We start from the raw sequence: 11,879 nt of genomic DNA on the forward strand, positions 1-11,879 counted from the left end.
GTAGTCTCAAGAGTCCATGCTATGCTATGTACAACGAAGCTGAATGATCCTAGATCCGCTTCCCCTCCCGTCCCAGCTCATACTTCTCGTCTCCCATATTTTCCCCATCTGCCACTCATGACCCCAGCCGAACCTACACATGGCTCGTCTTCGCCTTCTTATTACGCCCCTGCAGACTGAGTACCACCGACGGTTCCCTCCCCGATGCCCGCTTCTTTCGCCCGTCCAGCCCATCCTTCATCATATTGGGCAACCACGGATAGTGCTCCGACAGCTCAGCCCGGAATCGACCAAAGACGACGACCCAATCCTTGTCATTCTTCTGAACATCAGCTAGATTGGTATGGAGTACTCACAGTGAGGGTCTTGAGGAAAGGCGTCAGACCGCCCTTCTTGTCCCAAAGCCGAAGCTGTCGGCCGAGGTAATCGAGGTAAGAGTGGTCCAGCCATTCCACCTGAGCAGCGGTCAGGCCGATATGCTCCGGAGCTGGCGTAGGCGTGTCGTAGGCGGTAACGCTGGTGAATGGGGTGTTGGTACGAGATTGGCTGGGTCGGAGAGAGACGGTCTGGTTGATCAGCACTCGCGGACGAAAAGGCAAGCCGGTCTAGACTCACTTGACTGGTCGCTCTTGTCTGCTCAGACGCTCCCCTCGTCCCTCCTCGACTCGTTCCAGGCCGACTCGTCCCCGCCCGGCTTGGCGGCACCGCCTCGATCACCTCCGATACCGCCCCATCCTCATCCTCATCGTCCAGGACAATCCGCTTCGCCACCTTCCTCCCCCGCTTGGCCGCAGCAGCAAGCGGTACATCTTCCTCCTCCTCACTCTCCTTGTCTGTCGAGCTGAGCTCGATCTCGTACCCCTTCCGGTCCACCATCTTTCCCTGCTTGACGCTCGCTTTGACCCATTTGGAATCGAGGACGGCCTTGCGCTTATCGGCTGCGCAGCGCTTGAGTAGCGCGCGGTGAGTTGAGGATGTAGATGAAGCGGCGGCTGAGGAGGTAGGGATGATGATGAAAGTGGCCTTGGTGTCCGAGTCAATCTCGCCGCCGTGCTTGACCTGAGGAGATCAGCCACACTGTATGTCTAGACTGATCTCAGACTACTCACGATCATCTTCTCGACTTGAGCCTTCTTTTCACCCGGCGCAACGAAGAAGCAGAGAGGCAGTCCAGGCATGATCTCGAAGATCCCCTTCGTTGGCTCCCCAGCTACGGTGCCAGCACCACCAGCTTCTTCCTCCTCGCCCTCCGCCACTCGCCGAGACTGTCGCCTAGCCTTCCGAGATTCCGTTACGGGTGTCCGAGGGAGTAGGACCTCCTCGTCCGTGGCGTCCGAGTCGACAACGATGGGTTCGGTGGGTCGAGGCTGGCGCTTTGCCTCTGCAGCGCGGTCATCTTCCGCCTCGCCATCAACCTGCTCTTGCGGCAGAGCAGACCCCGCTCGGACCTCCTCATCCAACGCATCCAGGAACCCATCCAGCAACGCATCCTCCATGAATGGCGCATCCAGTCCATGCTCGCCCTCCAGCTCGCCATTCTGCTGCAACCCCCGAAGCTCCTTCTCCACAGCCTCCCACTGCGCTGGATCCTCCCATGTCGACCCCACTGCCTCCGCTGCGTCCGTATCGTCCACCACCTCCATCCGATCTCCCTCATCTAGCCCGTCAAGACTCTCCAGGTCCATCTCGGACCCATCTGAGAAGAGCAACCCCTTGTCCGTCCTGCCCCCACCCGTTGCACTCTGCAGCTTATGCGCATCACCCAGGTCCGCTTCCTCAGCCCAGTCCTTCAGATCCGCCAGATCATCCAGATCATCCAGATCATCCAGATCATCCAGATCATCCAGATCCAACTCGGATCCGTCCGAGTACAGCAGCGCGTCGTCCCCGACGACAGTGGCTGCGGAATCTGTACGTGGAATCGCGCTGACGCCGGCCTCGAGGTGCTGAGGGCGAGACGAGTATAACGAGGAGGCGGGAGGGGACGGAAACGACGGGGGGAGTTGGGTAGACTGTGCGGGAGCGGGACTGGGGTGTGAGGAGGAAGCGACGTTATGTACATGTCGGTACGTGTCGAGCTGGGAGTGATGTTTGGTAATAGCAAGAGAGGAGGGACGGGTCGATGAGGACGTAAGGTCGACTTGCCTGGTCTTGGTGTTGAAGCTGAACCGGCTGGGCTGGGCTGGGCGGGCGGGCTCAGCGGGCTCAGCGCGCCGAGGGGACCGAGGGGGCTTCGCTTGGGCAAGCCCTCCGCTATCGCCCACCAAGTTTCTCCTCTGTCGAAGCGACAATGGCATAGGGCCGTCGTACTGATCGGCCCCACGCTCGAATTGCTTCCAGCTGCCCGTGGGTATGGTTGGCTGCTGGATGAGGGGATGGTGGTCGGGCAGATGACAGCGTATTTGGGCCGTGTTCTCGATGTACAGCTTGCGCCAGTTGACATCGGGTCTCTGCGTGCATCAGCTCACTGATCGTGCAGATACAGCACAGGATGGATACTCACGATCTCGCGTAGCTCGACAAATCCCCAGAGTCGCTGGGTATCCGGTCCCCACTCCAGCAGACGATCCACCAGCCACCTGACACCCGCGTCCGTGATGATCTCATGATGAGGCGTCGGCGGTATCGCCCTCGCCTCGTAGACTCTCCGCTTGGGACCTCTCTCATCACCCCGCCTCAAATCTGGCGAGTGCGCCCGCTCCCGCTCCCGCTCCCGCTCTAGCTCAACAACTGGGTACGGGACGCGATCGTCTCTTCCCCGTCCAGCCTGCATAGCCTGCATAAACGTCCGACTGGGACCGCCCATTCCCTCGATGTACGGCTCTTCCCTCCCTCGCAGATCCGGCAGCGCCCTCCTCGGTGGAGCTGACCCGCCCGCCGGCATGGACGTGATGGACCCCTCTGACCTCCTCTTGAGCTTGGCCTCCTTCCTTTCCTTCCGCGCCAGCTTCCTCGCCGTCGAGTCCGCATTCGGGCCCAGCTTGACCCACCGCTCATCTTCGTCGTTGCTGCTCCTCCTCTTCTTTTTCCCACTACTACTACTGGGACCAGCAGCAAACTCCCCCTTCCCTTCCCGCATGTCGTCGATGATGTCCATACATAGGCCGTGGCGCGAGTGGTAGGGCGACGGTGACCGACGAGTCCGAGAGTCAGAAGCGCCGCGTCGCTCATCCTTATCCTTATCCCGACTGGTCTCGGACCGACGTCGTCGACTCCGGCTACGGTGCTCGTCCCGCTTCTTGTCCCCATCCCGCTCTCTCTCCACACCCCGCTCTCGGTGCCTATCCCGCTCTCTATCCCGCCCCTCTTCCCTCCATGACGCTGTCGAGCGTGCGATAGTCTCACTCCCCCTTGCCAAAGTTTGCTCGTCCCCCTCCACCTCAAAGAAGTCCGCGACGCCCAGACGAGCAGCAGGGCTGAGCGATCCCTTTGGCGTGGCTGGGCCGATCACAAGATCAGACCGCCTGGGACCAGTGGGTAAGGCCTGGGTGAGCGCATGTAAGGTGTCCGAGTCCAGGTGTGGCGGAGGTAAGGGAGGTGGAGGGCCGTACGCGAGGGAAGGGAATGCACCAGACCCGTATTGGCCGTTGGCGATGGGCGGAGGAGGAAAGGGTGGGTAGGAGGGCTCGGTCGGAGTGGGATACGGATTGGGACGCGGTGGACCGTATTCGGGGGGTGAGGCCACGTTCGCGGTCGTAGAGAGGACATGTGGGATTGGAAGATGAGGATAAGGAGGGTATGCGGGGGATTGGTCGGCTTGCAGGGATGATGATGGCGGACCGTACGGTGTCAGTTGTTGTCGCGCAGAGTAGGCAAATCGAGCCGCGTCCTCCGACTCGGTAGCGTCTCGCCGAGTTGCCGGGGGTCCCGACGGAGATGGATGTGGACGATGTGCCGCTCGACGCTTGATCCGAGTGCGAGAGTCATCCTCCGTCCGAGGGCCGGTATGGGACGAAGACTCGCCCGGGGAGTCACGCCGATCCGCTCGAGGACCTCTGGGAGCTTCTGGGCGTGCTCCTGTACCTGAGTCTGGTCCCGATGCACCGTACGCGCCGATGGAGGCGCCGTCCGAAAGTGGTGCTGACTGCGCGCCCACCGTGAGGGGCTGGACTGGATCGGTCGACGGGAGAGGGTAAGGTGATTGCGCTTGGATGCGCTCTGTGCGAGGCCCTGTGGGTGGGGAGGGTACGGGAACGGCCGACGGGATGGAGATTGCGTCAGATACGTTAGAGATAGGTAGAGCCGGAGTGATAGGCTGGGGACGGGGCCGAGGTTGATAGGCCGATATGACCGGAGGTGCGGGGGGCGCCGGACTTGGCAGGCGCCCAAGTCCAGGAATCAGCGAATCAGGCCCAAGAAGGACCGGTCCAGCTTGCGGTATCGGCGATGCTCCAGCCGGAGATGCTGTTGAGGTCCCATTACCGAGCTGGGTATGGGGATGACCATTCGGCGAGCGACCTGAGTGGGGGACCTGGCGATTCCACGACGGGCCAGTAGGTATGTTTAGTGGTGGTAAGGACAAGACGCGGCTTGGCTGAGTGGTAGACGCCGTTGATGCCGACGAGGGATCGGTAGCTGTCGGAGCTGTCATTGGTACGGCTTTCTCGGTAGCGGGAAGCCGAGTGATTAGCCGAGGGTCGTTGCTCGTGCTGCCATATCAGCTTTTCGTCCTAATCACACAGATTCCCAGAGTTGTTTCGAGCCCGTTGCCAAATGTGAGACTACTCACCAGACTTCCCACCCACCACACGCATCCTCCGTGATCACTCTGCCGTCCTGCACGCACGCAGCCACCCATTCCGCTCGTATCACTGTCCGGACCTTATCAGTCGGCACCGCCACAGCCGGCTTCACTCTTCCGAGATCCTTCGCTAACCATTCCGTGTTATCGGAAAGGGTAGTAGTACCGGATAGCGACACGACGAAATTGACGGGATAAGCGGGAGGGAGGTGGATGATGATGTACCTCGCGCGGGCTGGGTTGTCCTCGATGATACCGCCTTTGCGCTGAGCTATCAGCAAGACTACGATACCAGAGGCAGTTCAGGCAAGTTCTCAGATAGACTGACCCGAATGATCGCAGCCAGAACCTGTCCCTCAGATGTAAGACTGAAGTCCTCCTCGATGTGGAATGACAAGCCGGCAAAGAAGCGCGACTGACTTCCAGCTGCGACAGACATTGCGGTCTCAAATGCCGCTTTTATAGAAGGCACACTACCCAGTCAGCTTCACTCTGTGTGGTATAGTTTCTCTGTAAACGGACCGAGGGGATCACGAGCAGCTTCGATAGATCCGTGGGAGTCGGACGTGACTGACATGAGGGGTGCGGCGCGCCGCAGCCGGCCGAGAATAGCTACACCAACTTGTGGCGCCTATGCTGTATCTGCCTCTGGTAATGTAAGCCGTCCAGACATATGTACAGGCTGGACAAGCGGGTATGGAGTAAGTATGGGACTAGACGTATAGAGTGAAGGTGGTGCGAAAGGGGTTGCTTGCAGCATTCCTCGCTCATCTCGGCGCTGGCATGGATTTGGGTGGGAAAATGAGTCCGTGCGTCAAGGCCAATGTGAAACCAGCTGAAACAGGCGTGTGGCGGACTGATCCATCCAGGATGGCGACTTGTCAGTGATCTAGATCGGTCACAGAGGCGGGGAGCTATCCAGTAGGATCAGTTGCACCCATTCTACAATGATCGGCACCACAGAAACCACACGTCCTTGGTCTAGAATCGGGCCGAAAGATCCGCATTGTGGCAATACTTACAACCGTACCCAGCGATTCATTCTAACGTGTCAAGTGGCTGTGTATGTCATCTAGTAGAACTGGAACGTTGATCTTACTAGCAGGACTGGACTGTAGACAAATCGAGTGATGCCAAGTCATGATGAGCTAGGTGATCGGCACTTGGCGCGATCAAGTTTCGTTACTGTGCATCTCCCACAGTACCCTTACACATCAGCAGTTCGGGTGACGGATAGAGTCAAGCCTCGATAGCTAAGAGTACACTACGGAAGTACGAGCTAGACGTTACAGGAGAGAATCGGTGTGCTCTGAGACGGCTGGCCACTTGCTGGTATCGGAGCTATGACCGACGAAACAAGGCGGTCGATATGACGATGGAGGCGGAAGATCCTGATTTGACTCAACAGTTCTTCGGGAATACCATGACCATGCAAGCGATAACGGCGACAGGTCTGTTCAGTTGTTGAGTATAGAGCTGGACAGCTACTGATCCCCAACACGCTTTTCTTACTGCTCAAATAATCAGCCATGTCGAGGGCAGACACATATCCGTTAGGTGCCAGAGGGCGGGCAGATTGGTCGGGTGAAAGATCTGTATCTCTCGTTGGAACATCAACTGAGACCGAGTCACTGTAGGCCAGGTACCCCTCCTGGTCTGTCCGTCCTGCTCAAAGCAGATCGGCATTCCACTTTTCTCAGTATAATTATAAGTGAGACTCTAGAGGAGAAGCAAGCTCAATTCGAATGTTCCGCCTTCTTCCAGCATTAAACCTCATGATATAGGCCCTTCGAGAACAGAAGCGCTCAGCAGGCTCGATGCCGCCAGCTCCAGCAAGAGGGGCGCCTCGCTTGCACCTGCATGTCTATTATTGACGTTGCTAATTCAGGCCGTACCATGGGAAATATCTGGGGACCGAGTCGGCGTTGCTGGCCAGAACCATTCTCAGAACTGGCTATTTGATCTTACGATGGTGCGTGCAACCAGAGCATGTGTACATCTCAAGTGGGCCATGAGTCCACTCAGCAATCGGGAGTCCACCGAAGCCGCACAGGGAGATGTGGCATATGGTCACAGAAATGGTCTTGCGGTGGCGTTCGGTCGAAGAGGACGATAGACCAGGCTTGCTATTGCTCAGCATCGCGCTGTTCAGCGCAGTCCCCTCAAGCGGTCAGATGACATTGGATACGGTGTTCAGTCTCGCCTGTATAGGAGCTGCAATCACACGCCCAGCTTGACATGACGAGGGTGTAATGTCCTTACAGACGTCAAGAGGAATCCGAGCCCCATTTCAGACTGTCAAGTCCTATATGAAGGGTCTCGGTTCGTCAGATTATGTTACCGATCGACATCCAGCTGCATACAAGCGTGATATGGTCAAGAGAGAAATGAGCGGGGTGCAGATTCGCAGAGCGAGAATATGAGAAAGAGAGATTGAAGACTTTGGAACCTATGTGATTATGCTAGGAATGATGGAAGATGAAGGTGTGAAGATATACGAAGGTAGATACAATTTCTATACAAGATGCGAAGTAAGAAAGGATAGAGTCAAAAATCCCAAAGGACAAGTCCACCCGACAGACCGTCCGCTTGCGCTCTCCCCTGCCCGACAAGTCCAACAAGCAAGCACCCTACTTCCCCCTCACACTGACCCCCACGTGCTCGCCACACCACCCAGACTGCTGGGGAACCCGTCTCCGCCCCCGTACCCATTCCCCGCCGAGCCTGGGCTGAGCCACGAGACGGTCGCTGGAGTCCACTTGGGACTCGCTGCTGAGCTCCCGGCGCTGCTTCCTGCACCCCCATTCCCGCCCGGCGCCGGTACAGGTAGACCGCCAATATTCGACTGGATAGATCCGGGTGCAAAATTGCTGCCCGGAGAACGTGGCTCCGACCCGCCAAAGTAACGAGATCGAGGCGATGTAGCTTGGTTCGATGCGGATCCCGAGGATAAGGACGGGGTGGGGATCATGAACGGCTGTGCGGTGGGTGAGAGAGTGGTCCCGTCGTTGGCTCTTGAAGAGGAGAGACCGAGTGAGGAGAAGGAGGGAGAGTTGACAGAGTCGGTACGATGATTGGATGGGTCGGTGGTAGTCGTGGGGGAGGGGGACATGCCGGCCATAGCGACGTTGTGGGCGATACCGCCGAACATGGACGAGCCTAGGCCTTGTGGCTGAGACTGGCCACGCTGACCGAGGGAGTTCTTGGAGTAGGATAGACGGATACCGCCTTTGACGAGGCCGTTCTGATATGTCAGCCTAAGCCCCTCTGGGTCGTGTGAGAGAAGTCCAAAGAAGGGAGAGGGATAGGCCCAGGCGAGCAGACGAGCCGCAAGTTGTACTTGCCAGGTTGTGTCCATACACCTCCTTGATAGCCAACGTAGCATACCCCACATCCTCAAACTCGACAAAGCACATCGGTCCATTGATCTTCTGCCTGAAGCTCATGCGCTTGAAGCCGGGTAGGCGAGCAAAGAGGGAGCGGAGAGATTCTTCGAGGAAGTTTGGGGGATGGGTCGGAGGGGAGATGGCGGGCAGGTTGCCGATGTAGAGGGTATTGATCTGCAGAGTAAGCTGTGGTCGTAACAGTGGTGTCAAGCAGAAGAGACCAGGCGAGGCTGGTGTGAGGGTGAGATCATAGCAAGAGGGAGGATGGGGAAAGAGGGAGGCACAAGGTATTGATGCAGGTGTAAAACGGTCAGAGTCTGAAGATGGGGAGCCATAAGATGGGTAGAAGCGCTCGAGCTTGTTGACCGAGCTGTCTACTCGGATCGAACTGATCAAGCGATGGGGAGGAGAGACAGAGAGGAGAGAGAGTGGAGAAGAGTGAAGCCGCAGCAGCGCAGAGGGGAGAGGATGAGGGACAAAAGAATTCCGTCCCCATCGTGGTAGCTCAAGCTGATACCCTCGGGCTGGGACGCCAACGATGAAGAAGGTGGAGGATAAGAGGAAGAAGAAGGAGATCGAGACCAGCTTGGAGGACTCACCGGAGGGTTCTGATCCGATGGATTGCCCATACTCCTTCCCGCATCGCTCAACGCCTCGCTCGTCCCCGTCGGACTCGTCGGCAGCATCTCCCCTCGACCCCCTCCGCCCATTCCCGGCATAGCATATCCAAACCCGCCATATCCTCCTCCCATGCTACCCCTTCCAGCTTGCCTCAGTCGATACTCCAGCCCGCCATCTCCAGTACCCTCCTCTCCCACGGTCATCAGCTCCATCTCGAGCTCGAGCTCGTCCGCTTCTTCAGCGAGCGCAAGGAGGGCCTTGCTGTCCCCTACTGGGTGAGATGGACCGGAGAAGGACGGCCGGATTGGCTGGATCGGGGATCGAGCAGAAGAGGGAGGAGACGTGGGGTTGGCGAGATCGGCAGGGTGGTAGGAGGGGTGAGCCGTAGGATCAAAGGGGACGCCCGATGGAGGAGGACGATTTGTAGAGGCGCCGGGAGGGAATGAGTTGGGTCCGCCGGGAGCGGAGCCTGGCGCATGGAGATAAGGAGAGGGAAGTGAGGATGGGTATCGATCGAGGAGTTGGTCCTCGGACGTACTTTGTCGAGTCCGGCCGGAGTCGGGACCGCCGGGTTGTTGAAGGGGTGGATGCGCCGGAGTTGCCATATGAGGTGGTAGTGGCCAGTTGTCCCACGCCTCCTTTGCGCTGGGTGCGGACATCGCCTGCTGCTCCCTATATCCTCCCATGCCCCCTCTGGATCCATCCCTCCCCTGGAGGGCATCCCTGGAGCTTCCTGCGCAATCCCCACCAACCCCATTAACCAGCCCTGCCAGCCTCCCACTCCTGAGCAGCAATCCCACCAGCTCCTCTCCACTCGTCGCCCGCTTGGTATGCAGATTCTTCTTGGCCATCTCCGCTTTGAGCGAAGCACCAGTCAAGGTGTCGATCTTGCGACCCTGTAGCTGCTCCCGCGCCTGAAGCGCATCCGCTCGAGTCTTGAACCGCGCAAACCCGATTATCTGCCGACGCGTTGGGATAGCGGCAATACCGCCGAGGGTAGGAGCGGAGGGAACCGCGGGCGTGAGGGATATAGCGCCAGAGGGTGTGGTCGAGGTGCTTGTACTAGCCGTCCCGCCCGCTGCCATCTGAAGCGCGGCAAGTGCCTCCTCGAGTCCGGCTTGGTGCTGCGCCATCTGTTGTTGATGCTCCTCCGACGTCTCGCGGGTCCGCGACGAGTCACGCAGCACCGCCAGATGTGATAGCTCGGCAAGAAGTGCGGCGGTAGGTTCGCGGGTGCGAGAGCCGGAGGGGAACTTGAGAGTAGCAGCTTCGAAGCCGGGTGCAAAGGTGAAGATGTTCTGGAACTCCCGTTCCTGCTGGTCAGCGCAAGACCACAAGAGTGTCAGGCTGCACGGAGATGGAGATGTATGAGATGGGGTAGATAGGGGAGAGTGATCGGAGTTATGCGGGGAGTCTGCCTAGCGTCCCAACGTGTTCCCGCACTGCCCACTCTAGCGTCCCGAGATGGCCCAAGTACTCCGCAGCTGACGACTGTGGCAACAACCATCTCCATCCTACACCGGACACGATAGCCTCACCTCCCACACGACTCGGACCCAGCTCCAGCCCTCGAGCTCCCGTGTTCCCTCCCCAGCGTCCATCTGGATATCCACCATTCTCCCAGTAGCTCCGTGATACCTCAGTCAACCCTCCTCCTGCACTCCCAGTACCCGCTTGAGCAACATCGCATCCAGCCTCGCCTCCACACACTCATACCCAGCTCCCCTACCTCGAGCGCCGCAGCCAACTCACCGTCATATCGTCCGGAAATCCCACCACAAAGATCGTACTGATGACCTCGTCCTCCCCACCATCTCTATCTTCGTCTCTATCCCTCCGCCTTCTATCTCGTCCACCCATACCGCCTGGTCCCCTCTCCCCTATCTCATACCGCCTCATCATCCCCGGCGGCGTGCTCATCGATCCCCTCGCCGATGAGCGTCCCTCCGATCCAGCCTCATTCGGTATGGGCGGGACTCTGAGCGGCGGACCGTACGCTTGACCGGGATAGGACGGACCGTGAGGAGGCAGGAACTGCGGAGGTGGACGCCATCCCCAGCCGCTCGCCTGGTGCGCTTGGTTCTGCGTTGCTTGGGTGTGAATAGGGTCCGGGGCCATTTGATGCTGAGGAGGTGGGACGTATTGTGGGACCGTAGGTGGTGGGGAGGACGAGACAGGCGGGAGATGACCGGTAGGCTGCTGCTGTGCGTCGTACAGCTGACCGAGCACATGAGCCGAGATGGGAGGAGGAGGATATCCCGAGGCGAGAGAGGGGTCGGCGTAGAGACCGGGAGGAGGGTATGCCGGGTCGTAGTATCCGGAATGAGTATGATAGCCCATATCGGGAGGATGACCGCTCATCTGAGGGTATTCACCAGACATATAGAAGCCGGTGGGAGCTGACGCTTGTCGAGCTGGAGGTGGAACAGGTAAGATGGATGGTTGCTGATGATGCGGTTGATATTGCTGATGGGGAGATGCGGATAGAGTTGATGATGCGAGTGATGTATGTTCTTCCGGCATGACGATGGCTGTTCGAGCTCTAACCGAGCTAGTCTACACCATCAGCGGCTACCTCTGCAAGGTCCACATGATGATCAACTCACGAGGAAGATGAGCCAGATGAGCCAGATAAGCCGCCTTTCCTCCGCCTATTCCGATATGCCCGTTCCCCTCTCTATGCTTGCATCCGCCCACCGTACGCCCCGCCACCCACAGGTCTGGCTACAGTGCGGTGAGATGACCTGAGTGCCGGAAAGTTGGGTGGACAGTCAGGCGATAGCGGTCCTGGACGAGGCGGGATGGTTTGTTATTGTCAACAAAAGACGACCGTGCGCAACGAGGTAGGGCTTCTTCCGCCCTCGATAAAGATAGTAGATCACTCTCTACAGCGCGTGAGCCGCGTCTGAAGGGAATGATGTCGTGGATAATGCAGATGATGCCTGCAAGATGGAGCGGTTTGCTGAAGATGATGGATGTATGAGGTCTGCCTTTGTTGTTGATGAGTGTGCACCGCGAGTGAGTGGAGCAGCTCGGAATTGCCCGTTCCGGCAAAAAGACCCGGACAATCGGACCAGTTCAATTTTCCCTTCCCCACTTTCGCTCCCAGCCTCTATAGCTCTCACTTGGAC

The 11,879-nt window shown here is 58.5% G+C and overlaps 2 protein-coding genes across 2 annotated transcripts; both read right to left on the reverse strand.

The window, feature by feature from the left end:
• Positions 1-133: 133 nt before the first annotated feature.
• MKK02DRAFT_39339 (uncharacterized protein) lies at positions 134-5,180 on the reverse strand (the record flags this gene model as incomplete). The annotated part of the gene is made up of 7 exons (XM_053090545.1): positions 134-322; positions 357-566; positions 616-1,059; positions 1,110-2,450; positions 2,504-4,649; positions 4,730-5,007; positions 5,070-5,180. The coding sequence occupies 7 exons, from the start codon at positions 5,178-5,180 to the stop codon at positions 134-136; spliced, it is 4,719 nt and encodes a 1,572-aa protein (XP_052943135.1).
• Positions 5,181-7,382: 2,202 nt separating this feature from the next.
• MKK02DRAFT_39340 (uncharacterized protein) lies at positions 7,383-11,271 on the reverse strand (the record flags this gene model as incomplete). Its single annotated transcript, XM_053090546.1, has 4 exons — positions 7,383-7,985; positions 8,104-8,301; positions 8,727-10,061; positions 10,501-11,271. 4 exons carry the CDS (start codon positions 11,269-11,271, stop codon positions 7,383-7,385), a joined length of 2,907 nt encoding a protein of 968 aa, XP_052943136.1.
• Between the last annotated feature and the right edge of the window lie 608 nt (positions 11,272-11,879).

The sequence above is a fragment of the Dioszegia hungarica genome, assembly GCF_025882075.1.
Source record: "Dioszegia hungarica strain PDD-24b-2 chromosome Unknown MKK02contig_19, whole genome shotgun sequence".
NCBI classification, from domain to species: domain Eukaryota; kingdom Fungi; phylum Basidiomycota; class Tremellomycetes; order Tremellales; family Bulleribasidiaceae; genus Dioszegia; species Dioszegia hungarica.